Raw genomic sequence first — 15033 nt, forward strand, 5'->3', positions numbered from 1 at the left:
CTTCACTAACATCTTTTTGTTAACACAGCTATTATAGTTAACATAGCCACTAACAGAAAGGAAAAGACTGTCTCATCTCTTCCAACAGCATGGATCACCAACATTTTAATTAACTACTTAGTTGGAGGGGGGCAGAGTGATGAATCTGACAACAGACTCTAGTGATGGTGATCACTAGAGAGGCAAAATGATGTAAGTGCTTAAATGGACTTTTAAGTCAGACATATTTAGAACTGAAAGCCTTTAGTTGTATAATCTTGGGCAAATTACTTAATGTCATTAAATTTCAATATTCTTCTCTGAAAAACAGGGGTAATAACAGTTTAATATTTATGTTATTGTCATGCCTAATGTTACTGTAAAAATTCAGTAAGGTACAAGTTATTTAGCACAGTGCACAGCAAAAAGCTGTTGTACTCTACTGCTGAATTCGGAAGTGTAATAAATCTATCTTAGAATAAAAGATATAGGTAATTCAGTTTAAATTCTTACAAGATGAAAGCCATTTTTTCCCATGAAAATAAGTATTTCAAGTTTAATTATAGTTGGACTCCTAAGTGTACTGACGGTGGTAATCACATTCCTGAAAGGCACATACTACGATTACACAGATGCATGGTTCCCAGCCTGGCTGGCCTCAGAATCACCTGAAGATGCAACAGACAAAAAAAATTACCCACAGATTTCAGCCTTCATACAAGATCTACTCTCTGGGCATAAAACTTAGGTCTCTGCATTTATAACTCCAAAGAAGATTCTGATTTGCATCAAAGTTGGAAAACCACCCTCTTGGGTTATACTCAGATTTGCTAGCTAGAAGTTTTATCTTAAATCTCATGCTAGGTTCTAACAAGTCTTTATCTTTACTGAATAACATACTCAAAATGAATAAATATCACAACCAAACTGAGTGGTTCTAATAGTTTTTTCTAGGAGTTCTCGTAGGTGTCTAATCACGTTAGGCATCTGGGTGAATTTTAGCTGACCAAAGTGGAGTGATTCTCTAGTATCTTAAGTGACAATTTCTTTAAAACAGCCAAGTAACATTTTATTCCAAGTCTACTAGGACTCTCACGGGAACCCACTAGGACTCTCTAGGTTTGCTATCACATGCACTGATGAGCATAATTCTAAACTACTCACTTTGCTGTCTGTCACTTACCTGCGAACAGGCTGTGCAAGTTTGCTGCGAGGCACTGGTATACCCCCAGCAGAAGGGGCACTGGGTCTGGGTAAGCCACTTCTCATCGCGGTTGTCCCTGCAGGTCTGGTTAGAGTAGTGCTGTTGATATTGTTGGGAGGATTTGCTGGGACTGTGTTCGGAACCATGGGAGGCCCAGGTGAGGAGGTGGTCTGTGTGAGCTGTGTTGTTTCTTGACTCCCAGGAGAACCAGAGCCAGGGTTACTAAATGCTTTTACTGGCTGCCGGAGAGCCAAAGGAGATGGTGCTGCAGGGGAGCGGAATTTGCCTGGAGAAGGTACTGCAGAATGGCAAAGAAAAATCAATGTTTTTAGTAGAAACTAAGTGTAAGTAAACCAGTGCTTTACATTATACTTGATGACTAGGCCACCAGTACATCTGTATTCACAAAAACTCGCTCTACAGAAATGCAAGAAATAAAGAATACTTCTGGGCTGACAAAACAAAACAAGAGAACTGGTAAATCCTAATTAACCAAGTCCTTATTCAGAGGACTGCAACTATCCTTCATGAAGTATTTTAACTCTGCCCAGCTAGAAATCCACAATACCAGAAGAGAAAAGGCACTGCAGGGTTCTATTTCACTGCAGCAGCTAACCTGGGCCATATTCTAGAAATGAAAAAATGGCTATGACATGTTGACTAGAATTTGAAACATACTCTCCCTTCAAAAAGATCATTCATGTAAACATGTTATCAAATATCTGGTGGCTATATTTCAAAGTCCTATGTCACCTTTAGTATAACTTAAAACTTAGAAATAAAACATTAAAAACAAAACAGAAAAGCTTCTACTATTGTGCTTCACCAAGCAGAGAAGTTATAATTCTACGGGCATATCAAGATGTGTTTGAAGACACAGAATAAAGATGGTACATTCTACAAGAATGTCAATTCTATAAGTTAACACACTTTTAAGTTAAAACAAATACTGATACATGAAAGAATAAAACATAAAATTTGCATTAATTTTTAAGCCAAAATAGGACTATAAATAAGTTTTATTATTGTGGTTGTACCTTAACGTTGTAAGTTCAGATCTCCTAGGGGACACATTCATTATTCCCTGTTTATTTGGTTTAGCTAAGTCACCTCTAAAAGGGCATCAATTTTCTGCAAATGTCCACGAATGGCTACACACCATATAAATAAAATTTTACCTTGACTTGCTTATCTAACAAAGAATTTGGGAGGTGAAAAGGATGGAGATGGGGAAGGGGAGGGTTGGATAAAAGGCAGAATCAGGTCACCCTATTCTCACTTAACACCCATTAGTTTGGGGATGTTATGATTGAAGGGAAAACCTTAGTCTTGAGACTCCAGAAATAGGATTATAACACACAACTCCATCTTCCTCACTTCTACTAATCTGTCTAAATGGTATAGGTAACAGTAAGGTCTACCACAGTAGCAGGTAGGAAAGGGAAAAATGGATGAATCTGGTCACTATTTTCTACCGCTGAAAGTAGAGAGGATACACTTTAGCTTCAAAAGTCCCAAATGGGAAATTCCTCTCTTACCTTCCTTACAGTAAGTTTTTTTTTTTAATACGTAGCCTCCTTCCTTCCCAACTGATCTTTCCTGCCTTCTGTTTGAATGAAGTCCCAAATGTCAGCATCTCTGTACTTAAAATATATTAGGCCCCCAGTAGTTGACAGACTCAAATGATCTCTGCTTGGCTCCAAAAACCCTAGAGCCATGATTCCCAAACTTGACTGTGCATCAGAATCCCAAGGCACTTTTAAAAAAAGAACACAGAAACCCAGGCACCACCTCCAGAAAATCCGGTCTATAATGAAACCCAGATATTTATTATTAAAACCACCACAAGAGTTTCAAGCCATGATGGCAAAACTGGGAAGGGGGGTTACCGTCCTACTTGTAAACCCCTATACAACTGGACAGAATATACAGAACAGTTTTCAAATATTGGACAACAGGCAGCACAGAACTGTAATTCCCGAGAAAAGGAAAGTAAATGTGATGAGCTCTGTGAGCACACTGGCTTTTCTGAGGGGAAGGACATGCTTTTTGGAATGTAGAGCAAGAAGGATCCTGAGCAGATGAAAGTTATCTTGCTGAGCTGAGAAGACAAAAGTTGGAATTTGAGGAGCAGAGTACCTCTGCTGCGGGAGCTGCTCCAGAAGACCTCCAAAACTCAGCTGAGGAGTCTGCTTGAATCTTTGTAATCTTTAGATAAGCTCTCTAGCTGATCTCCTGCTAGCTGAGGTAGTCTCAGCCTGCTACTTCTCCGCCATCTTGACTCCTCCTCCTCTGCTTGAATCTTTGGCTAAATATTGTGCTGCACATATACCAAGTGAAGTTCCAGGAGACTGAGCAAAGGAAGACTGAAACACTGTAAACTAAACAAAGCCTATTACTTGAAAATAAACATATAGTAAGTTAAATTGGCAAAAAAAAAAAAAAAGGTAGATGAAAAATAAGCCAACAATAAAAATAAAATGTAATGTTAAAAGGTACTTAGTTATTCCAGAATAAAAGAGGAGGGAGAAAAAAAAACAACAAACAACAAAGATCTGAAGGGACAGAGAGAAAACAAACTGAACCTGCAAACCAACCATATTGATAACAGCATTGAGTATGAACAGCAATCACTCCAATGAAAAGGTAATGACTGTTGGTACCCACAAAAGAAAGAGCAACATGCTATCTAAAAGAAACACATTCTAGAGAATACTTTCCAAGATGGCAGAGGAGTAGGAGACTTTAGTTTTGTCTGGTCCCAGTAATTCAGCTAGATAGTTACCAAATCATTCCGAACCCCTGAGAACTCAACCAGAGATGTAAGAAAAGAATTGCTGCAATTCTACAAATAGAAAAGTGGCCACTTTCTGCAAGAATGACAAGATGGAAAAACTCCCTCAAAAATGAGAAGAAGAGGCAGTACTAACTGCCAGGGGCCTAATCAGTATGGGTAGAAGTAAGATGTCAGAACTAGAGTTCAGAATAATAATTATAAAGATACTAGCTGGGCTTGAAAAAAGCATAGAAGACACTAAAGAATCCCTTTCTGGAGAAATAAAAGAACTAAAATCTAATCAAGTCAAAATAAAAAAGGCTATTAATGAGATATGATTAAAAATGGGGGCCCTAACTGTTAGGATAAATAGGCAGAGGAAAAAATTAGTGATAGAGAAGAAAATATGATGGAAAAAAGAAGCCGAGAAAAAGAGAGATAAACAACTACTGGATCATGAGGGAAGAATTCAAGAGATAAGCGATATCATAAAGCAAAACATTATTAGAATAATTGGGATCCCAGAAAAAGAGGAAAGAGAGAGAGGTATACTCTCTCAGAAGGTATACTGAAGGTATACTAAAGGTATACTGAAGTGAATTATACAGAGAACTTTCCTAATCTGGGGAAGGAAACGGGCATCCAAATCCAGGAGGGACAGACAACCCCTCAAAATCAGTTAAAACAGGACAACAAAACAACATTTAATAGTGAAACTTGCAAATCTCAGAGACAAATACTCAAAGAAGAGAGAAATACTCAGAGAAATACTCAAAGCAGCCTGGGACAAGAGGTCCATAACCTACAAGGATAGAAACATGAGACTGACAGCAGACCTATCCACAGAGACCTGGAGGCCAGAAGGACTGGCATGATATATTTAGTGTGCTAAAAAAGAAAAATATGCAGCCAAGAATACTTTATCCAGCAAGGATGTTGTTCGAAATAGGAGTGATAAAAAGCTTCTAGGACAAATAGAAAATAAAAGAATTTGTGATCACCAAACCAGCCCTACAAGAAATATTAAGAGGGGTCCTTTAAGAAAAGAGAGAGCCCAAAAGTAACACAGGCCAGAAAGGAATGGAAACAATATAAAGAAACAGTCACTTTACAGGTAATACAATGGCACTATATTCACATTTTTTAATAGTTACTCTGAAGGTAAATGGGCTAAATGCCCCAATCAAAAGACACAGGGTATCAGACTGGATAAAAAATGCCCATCAATAAGCTGTCTGTAAGAGACTCATTTTAGACCAAAAGACACCTCCAGATTGAAAGTAAGGGTGTGGAAAGCCATTATTATGCTAATAAACATCAAAAGAAAGTGTGGGTAGCAATCTTTATTTCTGACAAATTAGATTTTAAACCAAAGACTGTAGGTAAGAGATGAGGAAGGACACTATATTATACTTAAAGGGTCTATCTAACAAGAGATCTAACAATTATAAATATTTATTCCTCTACCATGCATCAGCCAATTATATAAACCAATTAATAACAAAATTTGAGAAATACATCAATAATAATATAGTAATAGTAGGGGACTTTAACACCCCACTCACTGCAATGGATAGATCATGTAAGCAGAAGATCAGCAAGGAAACAAGGGCTCTGAATAACAACACTGACCAGATGGGCTTCACAAATATCTTCAGACCATTCCATCTTAAAGAACAGAATACACATTCTTCTAGAGTGCACGTGGAATATTCTCCAGAACTGATCACACATTCGGTCACAAATCAGTTCTCAACTGGCACCAGAAAATTGGGATCATTCCCTGCATATTTTCTGAAAACAATGCTTTGAAAATGTAACTCAATCACAAGAAGATATTTGGAAAGAACTCAAATACATGGAGGCTAAAAGCATCCCACTAAAAAATGAGTGGGTCAACCAGGAAACTGACGAATTAAAAAAAATGTTGGAAACAAATGAAAATACAACTGTTTAAAACTTTTGGGATGCAGCAAAGGCGGTCCAAAGAGGGAAGTATATATATAGCATTACAAGCCTTTCTCAAGAAACAAGAAAGGTCTCAGATATACAACCTTAAGGAGCTAGAGAAAGAACAGCAAATAAAGCATAAACCTGGCAAGAGAAGAGAATAAAGATCAGAGCAGAAACCAAAAGAACAGTAGAACAGATGAATGAAACTAGTAGCTGGTTCTCTGAAAGAATGAGATTGATAAGCCTCTGGCCAGACTTATCAAAAAGAAAAATGACCCAAATAAATAAAATCATGAATGAGGAACGATCACAATCAACACCAAAGAAATACAATTTTAAGAACATGTTGTGAACAACTATATGCCAACAAATTAGCGAATCTGGAAAAATGGATTCATTCTTAGAGATGTACAAACTACCAAAACTGAAAAAGGAATTAACAGAAAGCCTGAACAGACCCATAACCAGCAAGGAATCTGAAGCCAGTATTCAAAAATCTCCCAACAAACAGGAGTCTGGGGCCAGATGGCTTCCCAGGAGAATTCTACCAAACATTTAATGAAGAATTAATACCCATTTTTCTGAAGCTACTTCAAAAAACAAAATGGAAGGAAAACTTCCAAATTCTTTCCATGAGTTGGTCCTAACATTATGTTAGTCCCAAAACCAGACAAAGACCCCACCAAAAGGAAGAATTACAGACCAACAGCCCTGATGAACATGGATGCAAAAATTGTCACCAAGACCCTGGCCAACAGGGAGATGCCTGTGGGGCTCAGTCTGTTAAGTGGCTGCTTTCAGTTTGGGTCATGATCGCATGGTCCTGAGATTGAGTCCTACACTGGGCTCCCTGCTCAGTGGGGAGTCTGCTTCTCCCACTCTCCCCCCACCCCTGCCCCCCTGTCCACTCATGTGCATGAGTGCACACTTTCTCAGGTAAATAAATAAAATCTTTAAAAAAAGTACTAGCCAGGGCGCTTGGGTGGCTCAGTGGGTTAAAGCCTCTGCCTTCACTCAGGTCATGATCCCGGGGTCCTGGGACGGAGCTCTGCGTTGGGCTCTCTGCTCGGTGGGGAGCCCGTTTCCTCCTCTCTGTCTCTTGCCTGCCTCTCTGCCTACTTATGATCTCTGTCAAATAAATAAATAAAATCTTAAAAAATTAAAAAAAAATACTGGCCAACAGGATCCAACAGTACATTAAAAAGATTATTCACCATGGCTAAGTGAGATTTATTCCTGGGCTGCAAAGGTGGTTCAACATCGGCAAATCAATGTGATACACTGCATTAATAAAAGAAAGGGCAGGATGCCTGGGTGGCTCAGTTGGTTAAGCATCTGCTTTCGGCTCAGGTCATGATCCTGGGATGCTGGGATTAAGCCCAGAGTTGGGTTCCCTACTCAGTGGGGAGTTTGCTTCTCCCTCTCCCTCTGCCCCTCCCCTGCTTGTGCGTGCTCCCTTGCTCTGTCTCAAATAAATAAAGCTTTAAAAAAATAAAAATGAAATGTAAGAGAAAGAACCATATGATCCTCTCAACAGATGCAGAAAACATATCTGACAAAGCACAGCATCCTTTCTTGATTAAAAGTCTTCATAGTGTAGCAACAGAAGGAACATACCTCAGCATCATAAAAGCTATATACAAAAAGCCCACAGTGAATATCATTCCCAATGGGGAAAACCGAGAGCTTTTCCTCTAAGGTCAGGAACATGGCAGGGATGTCCACTATCACCACTGCTGTTCAACATAATACTAGAAGTCCTAGCCTCAGCAATCAGACCAATAAATAAATAAATAAATAAAAGACATCCGAATCCACACTCTTTGCAGACAACATGATACTTTGTGTGGAAAACCCGAAAAACTCCATCTCAAAATTGCCAGACCTCATACAGCAATTCAGCAAAGTACAGGATATAAAATCAAGCACAGGTATCAGTTGCATTTCTATACACTAACAACGAGACAGAAGAGAAATTAAGGAGTGGACTCCATTTACAACTGCACCCAAAACCATAAGATATCTAAGAATAAAAGTAACCACAGAATCAACGTATCTATATTTAGAAAACTACAGAACACTCATGAAAGAAATGGAAGAAGACAGAAAGAAATGGAAAAACATTCCATGCTCATGGATTGGAAGAACAAGTTTTATTAAAATGTCTGCTACTTAGAGCAATCTATACATTCAATGCAATCCCTATCAAAATACCATCAACTTTTTTCTCAGAGCTGGACATGGATGGAATTAGAGGGTATTATGCAAAGTGAAATAAATCAATCAGAGAAAGACAATTATCACCATATCTCACTGATATGTGGAATTTAAGAAACAAAACAGAGTATTATAGGGGAAGGAAGGAAAAAAGGAAACAAGATGAAACAGGAGAAGGAAACAAACCATAAGCCACTTCTTTTTTCTTTTTTTTTTTTTTAAAGATTTTATTTATTTATTTGACAGAGATCACAAGTAGGCAGAGAGGCAGACAGAGAGAGAAGAAGGGAAGCAGGCTGCCTGATGAGAAGAGAGCCCGATGCGGGGCTGGGATCATGACCTGAGCCGAAGGCAGAGGCTTTAACCCACTGAGCCACCCAGGCGCCCCTCATAAGCCACTCTTAACAACAGGAAACAAGGGCACCTGGGTGGCTCAGTGGGTTAAGCCGCTGCCTTTGGCTCAGGTCGTGATCTCAGGATCCTGGGATCGAGTCCCGCATCGGGCTCTCTGCTCAGCAGGGAGCCTGCTTCCCTCTCTCTCTCTCTGCCTGCCTCTCCATCTACTTGTGATTTCTCTCTGTCAAATAAATAAATAAAATCTTTAAAAAAAAAAAAAAAAACAACAGGAAACAATCTGAAGATTGCTGGAGGGGGGGTGGTGGGGGGATGGGGTAACTGGGTGATGGACACTAAGGAGGGCACGTGATGTAATAGAGCATTGGATAGAAGACTGATGAATCACTGACCTCTACCTTTGAAACTGATAATATACTATATGTTAATAAATTGAATTTAAATAAAAATACGGAAGGTAGGAATAGGTTTTAGACATAAAAACATAGGTTTTAGACATTTTAGACTAAAAACATAGGTTAAAAGTAAAAGGACAGAAAAAGATATACAAGACCAATCATGAAAAAGCTGGAATGTCTAAAATAACAAGAGAAAAAAAAGATTACCATGAGAAATAGAGTTCAATGTTAAAGGGGTTGATTCAGAAGAGAACATAACATATACCCAAAAACAGATGTATGAAACACATGAAACAAACTGACATAACTGAAAGCTGGGGGAAAGTCTATAATTAAATATTTCAACACTACTCCACTCTCAGTAACTGATAAAACAAGTAGGTAGAAAATCAGAAAGGACATAGAAGACAAACACCACCACCAATCAAATTAGCCTGACATTTAAAGAACACTCTACTCAACCGATCACAGTTCAAACTTTCATTAGTGGGTGAATGACTAAAATTGTGATATATCCATACAATAAAATATTACTCAGCAATAAAAAGGAGTAAACTGCTGATATAATAAGGATGACTCTAAAAATAATGCTGAGTTAATTAAGTGCCAGAAACAAAACAGCACATATTGAAGGACTCCATTTATATAAAGTTCCAGAAAAGGCAAATCTAATTTATGAAAACAAAGCAGATCATATATTTGCTTGAAGTTGGAAGAACTGACAGGGAAGAAATACGAGGAAACTTTTGGGGATGATGGAAATGTTCTATGACTTTACTATATTGGTGGTTATATGAATGTGTGTGTGTGTGTGTGTGTGTGTTTAAAGATTTATTTATTTATCTGAGAGAGAGAGAGAGCACACGGGTGCACAGTGGGGAAGGAGAAGTAGAGAGAAACTCCAAGCCAGCTCCAGAGCATGGAGCCTGACGGAATGTAGGATCTCAAGACTCTGAGATCACAACCTGAGCTGAAACCAAGAGTTGGTTGTCCAACTGACTGTGCCACCCAGGCACCCCACGAATGTGAAGTTTTGCTGAAATTCAAAATGTGTTTTTAAAATTCCACCTGAATACAGCTGACTTTAAGAAAACTTCATAAGGGATTCTAGAGTAGAGCCAAGGCTGAGAATAATGACTCGCGAACAATTCATGTCCTGGTTCCCCAACAACTGTTGCAGTCTCCTCTGTAGAAAACTGAAGATGTCCACAGGGTCTGAGTACCCCTGAATTGCAAATTCCACGATCTTCATGAAGATTTTTTTTAACTCTTACATAATCCATATTGCCCTTTCTACAGGTGACTATAAATATATTTTCTCAACTCCATTCTCCAAACTTAGCCTTATCTCCCTTGCCAGATCAGTCTCTACCCAAGCTGTTCCAGTGGTTTCCTGGAGACTTACTGGGTAACTAAGGCTCCCAGGCTCTAATTCATCTAGCCACTACTTGAGGGTGTGGCCTGGACCTCATCCTTCTAGTACCAATTCCAAAAAGGCCATCGTCAGTCCTAGCTTTTCCCATGGTTGGTAGTCTTTCAGCTAGGATTTGGTTTTTGCAGGAATGCAGGTTTCTGATAGGGGCAAGAACAGTACAGTTCAGAGGATCATAAGCTTCAAAGAGTATTCTGGAAAAGTCTGGGGAGTTGAGGAAAGATGGCAATGAGGTGAGATTAAACTAAACTAAAACATTGTGACTGACAATCTGCTAGATGAGGGATGACCAGAGTCCTAGGCCTCCTTCTTATGGTGACTGATGTAAAGCCCATGGTGAAATTAGGCACTTACACTAATGAGACTAAGAGTGCTTCATTTTTACATGACAACCTTACACATATGCGAATACATCTATAATGCTCTGAATGTCTTACACAAACCTTACCTTGAAAACAAGCTTTGTGCAAAGCATCTTTTCCTCTGGAAAAACTTTGGACAATTTTTTGAACTGATACTACTAATACCAGGGAAATGATTGTCTCTCAAAATTTTTATTTTTATTTTATTTTTTTAAAAAGATTTTCCTATTTATTCATTTGATAGAGACACAGCAAGAAAGGGAATACAAGCAGACGGAGTGGGAGAGGGAGAAGCAGGCTCCCCACCGAGTAGGGAGCTGCATGCGGGCTTCGATCCGAGGACCCTGGGATCACGACCTCAGCTGAAGGCAGATGCTTAACAACTGAGCCACCCAGGCGCCCTCTCTCAAAATTTTTAAAAAATGTGAATCTCAGACTTTCACTTGGGAAAATGGTATAGATGTATTTTTCTCCATTTCTTTCACTTAAGTATAATTTAAAACCCTGGGCATGATATTTAAAATAGACATAAAATTCTGATGTGGAGTGGAAAAAGAAGACTGCCTGGGACCTTGAGACCTAAGGGATGACATAATCATGAGTTACTAGGGTTTTCTTCTTGCTACATACACCCCAAATTGGAGCAGAAGAAACTGGCAACCTGGAAAAGCCATTAGGTGTGACAGAGGAAAAAGTCTGCTCTCTCTAGCCAAAGGGCTAGGAAAGCGAGCTTTTAGATATCACTATTCTACTCCAGCCACACACTACAGAGAAACTGTAGCCTTACTCTCACCCATCAGCAAGGGCTGGTGGGGTGTCCGGACTACTATTCTTGTGAGGTTTAACAAGGTGCCCCATATATTCTCCAGGAAGGGGTCAGAGGGTTAGTGTCAGAGGAGGTCCAGTACAGAGTCAGGACCTTGAGGATTGCTCAGTGGTAACACGACCACCTCCACCACAGTGTGAATGGAGACCAAGTGCGGAGCCAGAACGACTACCTCCACCCACCTGTCCCCTCCCCCTTGGGTGCCAGCAAAGACTGAGTAGAAAACCCAGGTTTCTATTTCCACCAAGCCTTGGCCATCAAATGTCTGAGTCGTGTCAGAGAAAGACACAATAAGCCAGAAAAAACAAAACCAGAAACAAAGTATCAAAAAAGAAAATCAGACTGATCTCTCTCATGAATGTAGATGTATAATTCCTTAACAAATTATTAGCATATAGAACTCAATGATATATATATATAATCTCATATACCATGATCAAGTGGGGTTTATTCCAGGATGCAAAGTTGGTTCAAAATTTGAAAATCAGGGGCACCTGGGTGGCTCAGTGGGTTAAGCCTCTGCCTTCGGCTCAGGTCATGATCTCAGGGTCCTGGGATGGAGCCCCACATCAGGCTCTCTGCTCAGCGCCCCCTGCCTGCCCCCCCTGCCTGCCTCTCTGTCTACTTGTGATCTCTGTCTGTCAAATAAATAAATAAAATCTTTAAAAAAAACCCTGAAAATCAATCAATGTCATCCACCATAAAACAGGCTAAAGGAAAGTCACATGATCACATCTACTTCAGCAAAAAGCATCTAACAAAATTTATCACATATTCATGATAAAAATTCTGAGAAAAACAGGAATGGGGGAACCTGAACTTGTTAAAGAACATTCATAAAAATATACATATAACATTATACTTAATGGTGAAAGACTGCTTCCCCTCTGAAGAACAAAACAAAAATATATGCTCTTACCACTCTTATTCATAGTGCTGGAAGTTCTAGCTAGTGCAATAAGCAAGAAATTAAAAGGCATATAAACTCAAAAGAAACAGTCTTCAGAATGTTACCTCAAAAATCCCAAGGAATCCACACAAAAAATAACTTCTAAAAATACTGAGTTCAGTAAAGTCACAGGATAGAAGATTAACATATAACAATCTACTGTATTTCTATTATAGCAGTAATGAATGTACAGAAATCAAAATAAAAAACATAACACCACTTACATTGCTCCCCAAAAAGAGAAATAGAAATATTTAGATGTAAATCTCATATAAACAAAACTCAGCAAGTTTCTGCAAATATCACAGGTTAGCTGTGAAAATCAAATGAGTAATATTTGTATAAACAGTTGGCAAATGTGTAATATTACACAAACTCTAAGGCATACTACATCTGTGTGTACATATCATACATACATACATGTATGTATATGTAGTATACATACATAGATAAGTATGCCTTCCTTATCTAGGGAATATTGGAGCCTTTCAGCCTGTTGCAGCTGAGTCCTCTGGAAAGATATTCAACAATGCCACTCAAGACAATAATCTCCCAGGCCATCCTTATAAATTAACTAAAACACAGGGATTAATTAGGCTTTACTGTCCAAATTAATTATGACAGTAGGTTATAATTTCTCTTTACTCACTTTGGATACTGAGAATTGCACTTAAATCGAGGCATAAAATGAAGCTGTTATCTACTCTGAACAAGAATTAGAACTCTATTTATAAAACTGACATATGACTAAAAATACTGACCTCAGTGTCTCAGTTAAGCCACCTCTGAAATGAAATGGTGGGTAATATGAGGATTCCTATTTTCAAATATTCATTTTTTTTGTCTTTTAGTAAGCATTTAATAAAAATGGTAAGTCTTCTAATTGAGGCTTAGAAAACACAATAGGCACTTTAGAATGGGAAAAACTGAGTAAATTATATATTGTTTTTTAGCTTGATAAATATTCAGTGTTTTATAAATAATGTATCTCAAATGTAAACAGCAACATGAAAAAAACATAGATACTCCAAATGGTTCTCTTTACAGTGATGTGTCCAAACTAAAAATTCCATTAATTGTATAATTGCTAAAAATATGTAAATATCAAATATATAGTTTACAATAAAAATATACACATTCTGAAACACTGGCCACTATGACTGATGGGGGGAGAAAAACATTTATTAAAATAGATATGCCGTTCAATTAATTAACCAAGATTAAAAACAAAAATACTTGTTAACTCTCCCTTACTATAGTAAGTTACATCATCCCAGTTACACACCATCAAGGATTGTAAGAGGTTACTGACATAATAAAGACTTAAAAAAAAATAAGTTCTGGTTATTAAAGACTTCGGAGATGATGTAAATATGATTCTTTTGTTATAGTCAAAAAATCCTTGCTACAAGAGTTACTAGTGATTATCTGTTCCCACCTTTTCACTGTGTAGAAAAGAAAACTTGCCACAACCACAGAGATCAACTGAGCAAATAAAAAAGAAAGAAGCTGAGCCCACAACTCCTCAATCCCAGATTGATATTCTTTACTGGGAACTAGTAAATGACCCGAGCCGAAGGCAGAGGCTTAACCCACTGAGCCACCCAGGCGCCCCAAGGCCTATTAAATTTGTGAAGGCTGACAAATAATCACACACACACAAAATTAACAACACATAGAAGCCTTTGATTTCTTCTTCCATTACTATACATGAGTCACCATTATTTTTGTAAGCACACAGTTATCATGAGAAGATTTATTAGATGTAAGAGGCAGGAGACACCCCTGGGAATGGGCTTCACTATAGGTTTTCTTCCTTACATACAAAAAGATTGATAGATACGAATAAATAAGCTACTGGCAAATACTTGCAGCATTAGGATTTTCAAAAGAGGCAAAAAGTGGAAATAACTCAGAAGTTCACGACTGAGAAATGGATAAATGAAATTTGGTATATCCATACCAAACTGGATATACATCACAATAAAAAGGAACAAAATACTAACATATGCTGTACTATGATGAACTTCGGAAACCTCATGCTAAGCCAGTCACAAAAATCACATATTATATTTACAAGAAATAGCAGAGGCATAGGTAAAAGCAGAGACAGAAAGATTAGTGGTTGCCAGGGGCTGGAAGGAGTGGGAAATGGGTATGATATTTCTTAGGTGGGTGATGAAGATCTCTAAGGTCAAAATAATTGTGCAGCTCTATAAATATACTAAGAAACACTGACTTAAACACTTTAAAGGAATGAATTTTATTTATTTAAAAGATTTTATTTATTCATTTGAAGAGACAGTGAGCAAGTGAGCAAGTGAGGGAGCACAAGCAGTGGAGGGAGAGGGAGAGGGAGAAGCAGGTTCCCCGTTGAGCAGAGAGCCCAATGTGGGGCTCAATCCCAGGACCCTGAGATCATGACCTTAGCGAAAGGCAGCTGCTTAACTGACTGAGCCACCCAGGTGCCCCAAAAGGATGAATTTTATAACTAGGGAAGAAGAGCAAGGGTAAGAAATCTCAGAAAATAAGCAGCAATATTTTTTTTAACAGTTTTGCAATCTCCATAGACATAAAATTAAA

The 15033-nt window shown here is 38.3% G+C and overlaps 1 protein-coding gene across 2 annotated transcripts in view; it reads right to left on the minus strand.

Annotated features, from left to right (window-relative positions):
- Nucleotides 1–15033, minus strand: part of SLAIN2 (SLAIN motif family member 2) — a 93398-nt gene that overhangs the window by 3251 nt on the left and 75114 nt on the right. For both annotated transcript variants that reach the window (XM_044226143.1, XM_044226142.1), the window contains one exon: nt 1163–1481. In XM_044226143.1, the coding sequence (XP_044082078.1) occupies nt 1163–1481 (319 nt within the window). The remainder of the gene's footprint in view (nt 1–1162; nt 1482–15033) is intronic.

The sequence above is a fragment of the Neovison vison genome, chromosome 11 (assembly GCF_020171115.1).
Source record: "Neovison vison isolate M4711 chromosome 11, ASM_NN_V1, whole genome shotgun sequence".
In the NCBI taxonomy this organism is placed as follows: Eukaryota; Metazoa; Chordata; class Mammalia; order Carnivora; family Mustelidae; genus Neogale; species Neogale vison.